The sequence below is a fragment of the Dromiciops gliroides genome, chromosome 2, assembly GCF_019393635.1.
Source record: "Dromiciops gliroides isolate mDroGli1 chromosome 2, mDroGli1.pri, whole genome shotgun sequence".
Taxonomy (NCBI): Eukaryota; Metazoa; Chordata; class Mammalia; order Microbiotheria; family Microbiotheriidae; genus Dromiciops; species Dromiciops gliroides.
In genome coordinates, this window is record NC_057862.1 from 461,790,966 (window position 1) to 461,803,548 (window position 12,583).

Genomic DNA, 12,583 nt, shown 5'->3' on the forward strand with positions numbered 1-12,583 from the left:
ACCTTGACCCCTTAATCTTTTTTTATGGGGGGGAGCATGCCTCATTCCCTTTAGATAAAAGAAACAACCACACATTTACTCCTGGGAAGACACTTGAAAGTTCATTGTGATAAGAAGCAAAATGTCACATGAAAGAACAAGCAGACTCTGTAGCATGGGGAAATTCTCCAGTTATAATCCCTTCGCTTGGTCCTGTCCTTGCTGTTATAGCTTTGGACCTGAATTTAGAGGTAGGAGAGCCGAGTGGTTAGAAAGCATGAACATAATTAGTATAGCTTATATAGTATTGGGGTTTTTTAATGTTGATATTTTTGGTTTTATATCACCTTTGTTTCCCAGCGTGTGTCTCCCTTGATGTCGGTTCCTTATTAAAAAAGACAAGAGAGAAGCAGTTATCGTTTTAAAGCATAACAACCGACACATCGAGTCCAGCAATGTATGTGGTATTCCACCCCCATAGTCCCCTGCCCTTACAAAGAAGGGAGACAAGAGGTTGCCTATTGCTTTTTAGGGTCCTGAAAGCACATACTTTTTCTTCCTCTCTCTGTATTTGGGTAGCATTTTTCTTTTCTTTTTATTTAATAGTATTTTCTTTTTTCCATTTACATGTAAAGACAATTTTTAACATTCTTTCTTTGAAAGAATTTGAGTTCCAAATTTTTGTCCCTCCCTCCTTCCCCTTCCCCCATCCCCTTCCCAAGATGGCAATAGATCTGATATAGGTTATATATGCCAAAGCACACACTTAACAACAAACCTGGGAAATAGGTCTGTTATATTATCCCCACTGCAGAAACCAAACCTCCCAGAGGTAGGGGCTTACTCAGGTTTGCCCAAATAGCAAATGTCAAAAGCTTCCGACTTCGACTCCAGTGTTCTTTCCATTGCAATCGTGTCAATGACCTTGATTTCTTCTTTCCTCTGTTCCTTGCAGAGCCTGTCTCGAGTCTGGTTATCTAGAGATAAGTGGCTTCTCGGGTTGGGCGGTTAGGGCTTCATCAGACCCTCCAGATGATTGCCCGACTCTGGCAGGGAGGGGTCCCTGGAGTACTCTCTGTTGTCTTGGGAAACTGAACACATTTTGCTCCTGCCCTTTGTGGACTCGAGACTTGGGTTGGCTGTGGATTTCTTGTCCTTTTCAAAGAATTTCATAGTTCATACAAAAGGATTTCCTGAAAATTCTTTTTGGTTTATTTTTGTATGAATATCGATGTGGTTCTCTCTTCTTTACTCCCAGATCTGAAATAGGAGAAGATAAAGAAAACAACTTCAATCTCCCGGGTTTCACAGGAACCGAATCGGTGGAATAATGGCCCCCTACACCCTTCTCCTTGGCTTATTCACTGTGACTGTACTCTCCCTGCTGGACAGCAGCTCAGCCTTCCTGTCAAGCCAGCGCCTCAAAGGGAGGTTCCAGAGGGACCGGAGAAACATCCGTCCAAACATCATCCTTGTCCTGACAGATGACCAGGATGTAGAGCTTGGTAAGAGACCCCAGACATCAGAGTGATGCTAGTAAAAAAACAAAAACAAAAACAAAACAAAAAAAACCCGGCAAACCGCTTCTGGCAGAGTTCTGAGGCCATAGCTACACAGCACTCCCAAGTGAAGTTGGGTAGAAAGAATTAGCTGATTCCAAATTGACTTGAGTAGCAGGCAGATGGAGGTTTGTCTCACAAGTAGGTTTTGATTCAGATGTAGCTCTTTGCCTGAAAGGCAAATTTGCCACTTGTTCTCCCTCCTCCCAAACCGCCCCCCCCCCACCCCCCAGCCCTCTCCTGATGAAAATGTGCTTTACCTAAACCTCAGGGATTGGAGGGGGGAAGTGCTGGGGGAGGTGCTGACACCAGCTGGCATTGATCAGTTGCTGCTAGTTTCACTCCCTTAGCTTACTTTTCCCCTCGCCATGGAGATGGGGTTGTACCCAGCTAGCTTGGAGATCAATGAAATAAAGACTTGATAACTGATTGGTAGTTTTCAACCAATCTGTTGGAGATCCCTGCTTGAGATGGCACTTCTGCAGAAAGTGTGACAGGCAATCCAAATGAAAATCCACTTGGTCATGCCATCTCCCTAAATGTTATGGAATGAAAGAGAATAAGCATTTATTAAGCACCTACTATGTGCCAGGCATTGTACTAAGTGCTTTTACAAATACTATCTCATTTGATCCTCACAGCAACTCTGGAAGGTAGGTCCTGTTAATTATCTCCATTTTACAGGTGAGAAAACTGGACCAAGCAGACATTAAATGACTTGTCCAGGATCACACTACTAGGACATGTCTGAAGTTGGGTTTGACCTCGGGTCTTTCTGTCTCTCCACCCACTGTGACACCTAGCTGCTGTTGGCTACAACCCTACTCCTTATGCAGTAGAAAAAGCAGAAATTGGTGTTTTAGCTACTGAGAAGAGGTGATTTCTATGAAACCAACTCACTTCACGTAACAGCTTATGTTAGTGATCATAGGAATAGATTTTTCTCAGAAGAGTTTATGTGAGTAAAGAGAATTTGCAGAAGGGAAGTAGGCAGCACCCAGAGGGTGTTATTGATAATCTTGACATACAAGATGCAGACCTGCCAGGCAGTAGTGTTTAAGATTACTCACATTCTATAATTATGATGGGTATTTGTAGTGGGGCAGAGTTTCATATTTCTGAGCAAAATTTTGCCGAGGATGCTTCCAAATTACCCTCATTCCCCAGAAACTTTGCCCATTGTAAGTGTTTAATAAATGAATGGATGAATGAATGAATGAATGAATGAATGAGTGAGTGAATAAAGAAATGTTCTCCTCATTGTCCCCTGTGGGTCCAAGAGTATGGCCACCAGGGCCACCTATGGGTTACAAATCATAACAACAACTCCCATTGGAGTTTATTAAGTGGGAGGCCAGGGGTGACATGGTCAGACCTGAGTTTTAGGAATATCACTTTGACACCTGAGTGGGGAGAGACATGAGGCAGAGAGACCAACCGAGAGTCTATTGCAGTAGTCCAGGCATGAGGAAGTGAGGGCCTACACCAGGGTGGTGGCAGTGTCAGGAGAGAATTTGGGCATGGAATGATACATAGCCAACCTGGGTTTAAAAACTGACTAGTTTGGGGGCAGCTAGATGGTGCACCAGCCCTGGATTCAGGAGGACCTGAGTTCAAATCTGGCCTCAGACACTTAACACTTACTAGCTGTGTGACCCTGGGCAAGTCGCTTAACCCCAATTGCCTCACTTTAAAAACCTGACTAGTTTTGTGGCAATAGACAAGTCATTTCAACTGTCTGGGCCTCAGTTTCCTCATCTGTAAAATGGGGACAAATAATATTTCGGCCACCCACCTTCACAAAGTTGTTGTGGGACGCATGCTTTTTGGAAACTTTAATGCACTTTGAGGAATTCAATGAAACTTTAATGAATTGCAAGTGTAGTAATAGCACCTCAAAATGATATTTGTAAAGCACTTAGTATAACTTATTTATTAAGCACACAGCAGGTGCTTAATAGATGCTTAAGTCTGATCCTAGCAGTAAGAGGGCTCCCTGTTACCAGAAGGATCAAGTATAAAATCCTTTTTTTGGCTCTTAAAGCCCTTCTTAACTTGTCCCTTTCCAGTTTTCTATCCTTTCCTTCCATCCACATAATCTGTGATCATCTTGTCCAAGATCCAGTTCCTTGCCCAAGACACACCTTCCCCCAATTCTATGCATTTTCCCTGGCTGTTTTCCATGCCTGGAATGTTCTTTCTCCTCAAGCTCCTCTTCCTGACTTCCCTGGCTTTCTTCACATCCCTGCTAAAATCTTACCTTCTGTAAGAAACCTTTCCCAATCCCCCTCGAAGCTACTGCCTCCCTTCTAACATTATCTCTCATTTCTTCACACTCTGTATATTGTGGTTGCATGTTGTCTCCCCCCTTAGACTGTAAGCTTCTTGGGGACAGGGACTGTGTTTTGTCTTTCTTTATAGCCCAAGCACTTAGCATAGTGCTTGGCGCATGGTCAGCTCCCATGCTTGTAGATGGATTGAAGTGAGCACCAACCTGATTCTCGTCCGTCTGATGGGAGATGCACGTGTCAAGTTTGAAACAATGCACTGGTCAAGCCCTTGCATGGCAGCTGTTGTCCAGAACCAGCTGGCTATGCTCATAAAAGGAAAGGAGCTGTGGGCGTGATCTGGACAAAGGAGCCAGAGAAAAAACACAGTAGGTTTTTGATCCAGCAAAGGTTCTGTTCCTCTTGTAAGTTCCCAGTATCCCAGGCTTCAGATCAGTGCCCTAAAGTGTTTCTTCCTAACAGATAAGCTGGAGCTTTGTAGCAGTTGAGCTGACTTTGAAGATGGGTTGAGTTCCTTCTAGGAGGTGGGGAAATGACAATGCTTTTGAAACCACAAGACAGACTCAGTTCAATAATGCATGTCCCAAAAAGCTGAACCCATTAGCTCACAGTCTGGTGCAACTTGCAGTCCAGAGGGTGGTCCTAAAAAATTTATCATCTGCTATTTTCTGCTCCTCTGCGATGCAGCTGTAGTACTCCTCTGGGTTAGAGCCTTCTTTTCTAAGATAATCCAAGGCCTCTTTCCAATTTCAAGCACAGTGAACAGCTGTCCACACCAATTAAGGTCTGGCTGGAACAGTGGTACCTGATAAAGCAAAGATTAGAGATTCATCCTGTTTCCTTCATTGATGTGGGTGATTTTTTTTGGACCATTTTTTTTTATTCTTTTGCTTCAAGTGGTGGACAAGCCACCCCAGGTAGCTAATTGGGATTGTCACAGGGGTTAATTCTGAGCATGTCAGAATCACTCAGCTATCTGCTTGTTGGTCAGTGAGCTGCAAAAATCCATGGGGCTGGATTGCCAGAAAGGTTAGGAAAATTCCCTCTTTGAATGATCCACAGGGACCTTTTCTATTTCAGGCCATCCTCTTTGTCTAAGAGGTTAAGAAAGAAAAACAACAACATTGGGGCAGTCATTGGAAGGGGTTTTGCAAAGACTTGAATTCCCAAGAATAATAACAGCAATAGCTAACTATATTTAGCGATTTAAAGTTTACAACTCATTTTACCCACATATCTGATTTGATTCTCACAACAACCTTGTAAGGTAGGTATTATTAATATTCCCAATTCACAGATGAAGAAACTGAGGCTGAGAGAGGTTTAATGACTGGACCTAGAGCTAGCAAGTGTGTGAAGAAGAATTTGTACTCAGGTCTTCCTGACTCAAGGCCCTGTGCTCTATCCACTGCATAAGGCTGCTTCAGAGAAATCAGATGTTTATGGCTTAATTGACACCAGGGAGTGGTGCTGGGAAACGAGTAGGAGGCAGAGGAGCTTTGTATCTGGAGACTCAAGTCTCCTAGTTATTGTGCTGCTGTTAGTCAGTGCCCCAAACCTGGGAGTTTAGGCTATACTTTTGACAGTTAGTTTTAACTCTCTCATGCAGCACATTAGAGAAGTGCTCCCACTTTAAGAAAACTCTCATCTCTCAATTTGATCCAGCACACAATTATTGAGCACCCACTATGTGCAGTACTAGGAGATGTGGAGCTAAGTAAGGGGTCATCTGTGTCCTCGAGGACCCTAGGATAGGAGAAAAACAACATATCTATACAAATAAATACCTAGTGTTCTGTGGGAGTTTGTAGAAAGAAGAAATAAATCAAATCAATTAGAAATTTACATTTTAAAAGAATTCTTTGCCTTGGGGGGAATTTTGTGTACTCTCACATGTTATGCGCATTATCTGTTTACAAATATGTCAATATTTGACAGGTTGGTCTAGTTTTGAGAATTTTAAGAAGTGATTAGAGACCTGAGTCTTGGCCCTACCACCCTCTCAGGTTACCAGGGTACAGATTTTCCCCTCCCTATAGCAAGTCACTTCTCTCACTAGCCTCAGTTTCCTCATCTATAAAATTGAGGATTAGATTATCTCTAATGTCCTACCACTGCCAACCTTGTGTGACTCACTGCCAATTAAAGATTCATCAGAAAGAGAAAGCATCTCTGAAATGTAAAATTATACAAAAATAGATCCCCCTCCCTCCCTGTGTTATTATTCGGTCATTCAGTCATGTCAGATTCTTCATGGCACCTTAATGGGGTTTTCTTGGCAAAGAATTTGGAGTGGCTTGCCACTTCCTTCTCCAGCTCATCTTAAAGATAAGAAAACTGGGGCAGCTAGGTGGCGCAATGAATAGAGCACTGGCCCTGGAATCAGGAGTACCTGAGTTCAAATCTGGCCTCAGATGCTGTGTGACCCTGGGCAAGTCACTTAACCCCAATTGCCCCCTTCCCCCCCCACACACAAAGATAAGAAAACTGAAGCAAATAGGGTTAAGTGACTTGTCATGGGTCACACAGTGTCTCAGGTCAGAGTTGAACTCAGGTCTTCTTCCTAAATCCATTCCCAGCACTCTATCCACTGAGCCACCTAGCTGCTGCTTCCTCCCTCTCTCCCTAGGATGTTGTATAAGATGGTGTACACCCATATCGTTTAGTATTTCACAGGAACTACAGAAATACAGTCCAGTGCTGAATTCAGTTTAAATCAGCAAGCATTTATTAAATATCTTCTGTGATGCCATAGGGGTACAAAGACAAAATGAAAATCTGTGTCATCAAGGAACTTAACATCTCCTGGAAATTAATCCGTCAACAAGCACTTATTAAACACTTACTGTATGCTAGACACTGTACTACTTCCTGGGGATAGTAAGACAAAATTGAATCTGTCTCTGCCCTCAAGGAGCTTACATTCTAACAAAAGAGATAATCTGTATATATTTAAGTGTGTATATAATATACACAAAAGGAATATAAAGTAGCTTTGAGAGAGTGGGAAGGTCAGGGTGTCACAAGAAGCTTTATGAAGGAGACTCTTGAGCTGGGTCTGCAAGGAAATTAGAAGATTCCAAGAGGTGGAGGTGAAAAGGGAAAACATTCCAGGCATGGGGGAGAGCCAGCGCAAAGGCAAGGAGGCGGGAGATGAAACACAGGTTGAAGGCAGTAAGTACGCCAGTAGGGCTAAATTGCAGTGCGTGTGGACAGGAGGGATATATAAGAATAATGGAAAGGGAGTGAGAGGCCACATTGTAGAGATTTAAATGCCTCTGGAGTTTTGAGGAAAGGAGTGACATAGTCTTCATCCCTAGGCTTGGGGAAAGTAATTTTGGCAGCTGTTTAAAGGCTGGATTGGACAGGGGAGTGGCCTGAGGCAGCAAGATCAAATAGGAGACTTTAGCAGTAGTACAGGTGAGAGACAATGAGATCTAATCTAAGGATGTGCCTGTGTGAGTAAAGCCGAGTGAGCATATTCAAGAAACACTTATTGTGTGTGTGTATACACATAAGATATACATACATATACACATACATGTGTGTATATACATACACAGATACACAGGGGCAGCTAGGTGGCACAGGGGATAGGGTGCTGGGCCTGGAGTCAGGAAAACTCATCTTCCTAAGTCAGACATTTATTAGCTGTGTGACCCTGGGCAAGTCACTTAACTCTCTTTATCTCAGTTTCCTCATCTGTAAAATAAACTTGAGAAGGAAACAGCAAACTCTACCAGTATCTCTGCCAACAAAATCCCAAAAAGGGAGTCACAAAGAGTAAGACGTGAATGAAAAACAACTAAACAAAATGCATGTATATAGACATATCTACATATGCCTATATATCCATATGTGTGTATATATAGATGCATGTATATAGACGTGTGTTGTGTATATGTAAATGAGGTAGTAGATGCATATAAAGCATAATTATAATTCAATATAATTGGTTTCCTTTGTAATCCTCTCTACTTCATCTTATGCATTTAAAAACATCATTCTCAGAAGGGGTCCTTGCCACAAAAATGGTTAAGAACCCCTCTCTTAAAGGCAGTTGGGAGTCAATGAAGTTGACTTGAACAAGGAAGGCCCCTGGTCTGCCCTGTGCTTTAGGACTATCAGTGTGGCAGCTGTTTAGAAAACGGATTCCAGAAGGGAGATTTTAGAAATAGGGAGACCAATTATTAGGCTATTGTGGTGTCCCGGGTGAAAGGTGGTGAGGCCCTGAGCTCAAATGGTGGCTGTGGGAAAGAAGGAATGAAGAGAATGTGTTTCAAATATGCTTAGCTGTCAAAAACTTCATTGCCATGGGTAGAAATAGAATTGGTTAGTAAGAGACTTTGACAGAGTCCTTTCCTTCTCCCTGCACAGCTGGTGAGTCTGTTGTGGCAGCTTTACCTTGACCACCAGGGAGATCCCCTCCCCAAGGCTACAGAAGCCAAGGATTGTCTCAGTCGAGGTGGTATCTTCCCCTGTTCCCAGGTGATCAGAATATAGGGCTCTGGGTAGTTGAGCCTCTCCTTAGGCAGGGTTGGACCTACTCTCTACACTCAATATTTCTCAGGTCAGTCCACAGTGTTTTTTTGTTTACCAGTCTACAAAACTTTGGTCCTTAATTCTTAAACCTATAAACTTAAAAACCAAACAAACAAAAACCTCCCACCTACATCCTGCCCCTTCTACATCTTATTTCAGTCTTTTTTCAAGCAGGTTTGATGCCCCTTTGGAGTGATGGAAAGGTTATCAAAACTCATCTAGTCCCATCCCCTACCCACATGGTATACCTCCCCAAGGAGCACTATCCCCACAGAGCTTCTATTTAAACATCTCTGGTGACAGAGAACTCACTACTTCTAATTGTTGAAACATTTTTCCTCACATTGAAAAGAGAGTAGCTTGCCACTTACATCTGGACAGGTTTATAGGCACAGAGAAAATGAGAATTCTGGTCAGTGAGTGGGGCTTTTGCTAAAATCATACCTTGTAGGCAGGTTTAGTTGATTCAGCACAACAAGCACGTATTAAGTACCTACTGTATGCAGGTTCCTGGGGTACCTCTTAAGGGAAGTACAACAATCAAGAATATGCAGTCCAAGATCTTAAGAAGTCTATTACAGAGAAGTGGCACAATACTAATAATACATATTAGAGCATATAATACAAAATTATTGTATTTATTAAGCACCAGCTTGTCATACTCTGTTCTAGGTGCTCAGGGGACAAAACCACCAAGGAAATAGCCCCTCATCTCAGAAAGCTTGTCCTCTATCAGAGTAGACTGGACATGAATAAGTATGTATGTATATATGCATGTATGTGCATATATTGTGTATACATGTATATGCATACATATATACATATACATACACATATATATTCATAATAAATACAAAGTTAGGGAGACAGCACTAGCAGTTAGAGGGATAGAAAAAGCTTCATGCAGAAGATAATTTCTGAGGGATGATGTAGAGGTGTATGTGTTCCAGGCATGGGGGACAACCAGTGCAAAGTTGTGGAGGTGGGAGATGGGGTGTTATGTATAAGGAGCAAAGAGAAAGGCAGGCTGGATGGACCATACAGTTTGAGAAGGAAAATAAAAGCATAATGAGGCTCGAAAGGTAGTTTGAGGCCAGTGTGTAAAGAAGGGCTTTAAAAGACCAAACAGAGGACTTTTTCTATTTGAGCTGCAGAGTACTATGTGAGATAGAAGGAAAGAATTATCCTTCCCAAGTGAGAGGATCAGAAAGGCCTCATGGAGTAGCAGGATAACTCTGAGCTGGGCCTTGAAGGGTGGGGAGGATTTCACCAGGGCCGGATAACAGGGAGGGCCTGCCAAGGCTACGGAGGTGAGACAACACAATCTGGCTCCCTCTGCCACCTTCATCATTGACTTCCTCTCAGACTTGCTTTGTGGTCAGTGCAAAAGGCTGACTTGTGAAAAGGAGCCATTGGGGCTTTCCATCTGGGATCAACTTCTTCTCCCGTCCCCATCTGCTAGCACAGGGAAACCACACCCTGTCTTATGAACTACATTTCCAAGGGAGTGACTCTGAATCCCATGTCCTGTGAATCTTGGGCCCAGATGGCTTAAAGCCTGGCTTGATAATGCCCAGGTCCTAGACAACAGTGGACGGAAATGTGGACAGCCAATTCAGCTTTTCCTTGTTCCTGCCTCCTGGCACCCACACTGACCCACAGTGGAAAAAAAAAGAACAAGAAGGGAAAAATATATCTGGGTGTTGTCGTGCCAGAGCTGGGGAAAAGCTGATTGTGACCTACCCTGGAGATTAGTTTTCAAAACACATTCTTCTAAATTTTCAGTCTGGCAATAATCAAGATCATGTAGTGCTTGATGCCAGCTCACCACAGGGAAAACGCCGAGGGCGGGAGGGAACAGAGCTGTGGGCCCGGCCGGGCCTCAGAAGATTGTTCTGCACCTACAGGCACTGATGAAAAAAGGGACCTTTCCTCACTCCTAGATTAGAGGACCTCGCATCTCCCATCATCCTCTGGGTGATCGAAGCTATGGAACTATTGTCTTTACCTTTAGACTGGCTAGTTTTGTCGGGAGGGGGTTTTAAGGAACATGCTGAGAAAGCCAGTCCACTAACAATCATCTTCTCTGTTGGAATAGTAGGAACCATACTGACCATAGAGTCTGGAAACCTTGATTTGCATCCCCACCTTGGGCAAATCACTTTCCCTCTATGGGCCTCAACTTTCCTAATCTTTGAAATAGGGATAATATTACCTTGTAGCACCTGCCTCATGGGGTGCTTATGGACAGTGATTCTGTAAATCCGAAGGGCCTGTAACAGTGAGCGTAGTTGTTCTGTGGGGTACTCGGCTTCCCTTTGTCCATGGTACCAAAGCTGAGCCGGCTGTCTTGACGACAGTAACAGTGGTCCTCATTTCTATAGCTCTTTACAAAGCAAGCACTTTTCAGACTCCATAGTCCCATGCATTTCTTTTCTTTTCTTTTCTTTTTTTTTTTTTTTTGCAGGGCAATGAGGGTTAAGTGACTTGCCCAGGGTCACACAGCTAGTAAGCGTCCAGTGTCTGAGGCCAGATTTGAACTCAGATCCTCCTGAATCCAGGGCCGGTGCTTTATCCACTGTACCACCTAGTAGCCCAGTCCCATGCATTTCTAAACCTACAATTCATGATCCTCATGAGAACTCCCTGGGGTAGATACTGTATGGGTTATTATCATCATTTTAGAGATGGAGATAAGTCCTGGCATAGAGACAATAGGACAATGATCTTTCTCTTTTGGAATAATCCATTTCATTGATATCTGCTGTCTTTCTATCACAGTCATCCTCCAACCCTCACCCCTCCTCACTACTCCCTTGTGATAAAGATGAAACTAAGCAAAAACATGCTATACAGAAACTTTGTCCAAAAGGGTATGCCATAGTCTTTCCCAGTAGTCCCCCACCTCTCTGCCCGGAGGAAGGAGTTATATTTCATTATCTCTTCATCAGGACTTTCAAGGATGTTCCCATTGGTCAGAGTTCAGCATCCTCTCATGGATGTCATTCTCTTGGATTTGGGGAGGATTTTTTTAGCTCTTCACTCATTCATACAAATCTTCTCATGGTTCTCCAAGTTCCTCATATTTGTCCATTCTTACTGCAAAATAATATTCTGTTACATTCCTACACCATTGTTTCTTCCAGCCATTTCCCCAGACACTGGGCACCCCTTTGTAGTTGCTATCACAAAGAGTAGTCATGTAGATATTTTGGTATATATGAGGCCTTTATTTCTGTCTTTGACTCCCTTGGGATATGTGTGTGATGTCTTTTGCAGCTTCATATTATCACTTACAAGGAAGATAAGGCCAAAAGAGAATGGATAGCTTAATGTGACCCCTCCCAGTGATAGCTGTCCCCTGCTGATTGTGAGTTCAGGAGTTTTGAGCTTTAGTGGAGTTTGAGCTGAGGAGGCATCTATGCTAAATGTAGCCTCCAATATGGGAAGCAAGAGGCCACCATACTGCCTGATGAAGAATGAACCAACCCAAGACTGATGAGGAGTGGAATTGGGGGCCCTTGAGTAGTCACTACCATGCCAGCCTGGGTGAGATAGGGAGAACTGAAGCAGAAGGAAGCAGGAAGGGAGAGGGGGAAAGACATGGATTGAAATGAGGAAAAATAGCATTTCTCTACAGAACAACTTGGATAAAGTATAATTGAGAAAACCTTAAAGATGACCTAGTTCAACCCCCTCCTTTACAGAGGAGTAAAATGAATCCTGAAGAGAAAGAAAGAATTACTCTAGGTCATACTGAACTGAGATTTGGACTCAGCTCCTGTGACTCTAAATTCAGTGCCCTTTCTGATAATCTATACAACAGTGTGGCTGAAGGGCCTTGAGTCATGTTAAGAAAATCAATAGCCCGTCCTAAAGGATGCTAAGTATCCTTGATCATCCTCATTCCATCAGGTCATAGATTCATTTAAAGCCAAAAGTGCCCTTAGAAGTCTTCAAGTCTAGCCCCCCAGTTTTCAGATGAGGAAACTGAGGTCCACGGAGGCTAAGAAGCTTATCCAGGATCACACAGCTAGTAAATATTTGAGGTGATATTTGAACCCAGTCCTGCCTGACTCCCAAGTCTATCACTCTATCGACAGTGACTCAAGATAACGATAGCAGGGTTTTCATTCAAACGCTATTGACATCAGAGCCAGCAGAAGGGAGGAGAAAAATTAATCACATAATCTCTCAGACAATAAAATGTTCGTT

General features: G+C 43.1%; 1 protein-coding gene across 3 annotated transcripts in view; it reads left to right on the forward strand.

The window, feature by feature from the left end:
* Nucleotides 1-12,583, forward strand: part of SULF2 (sulfatase 2) — a 147,075-nt gene that overhangs the window by 26,508 nt on the left and 107,984 nt on the right. For all 3 annotated transcript variants that reach the window (XM_043989120.1, XM_043989118.1, XM_043989121.1), the window contains exon 2: nt 1,238-1,484. In XM_043989120.1, coding sequence (XP_043845055.1) covers nt 1,310-1,484 — 175 coding nt within the window. In that variant the 5' untranslated portion in view covers nt 1,238-1,309. The remainder of the gene's footprint in view (nt 1-1,237; nt 1,485-12,583) is intronic.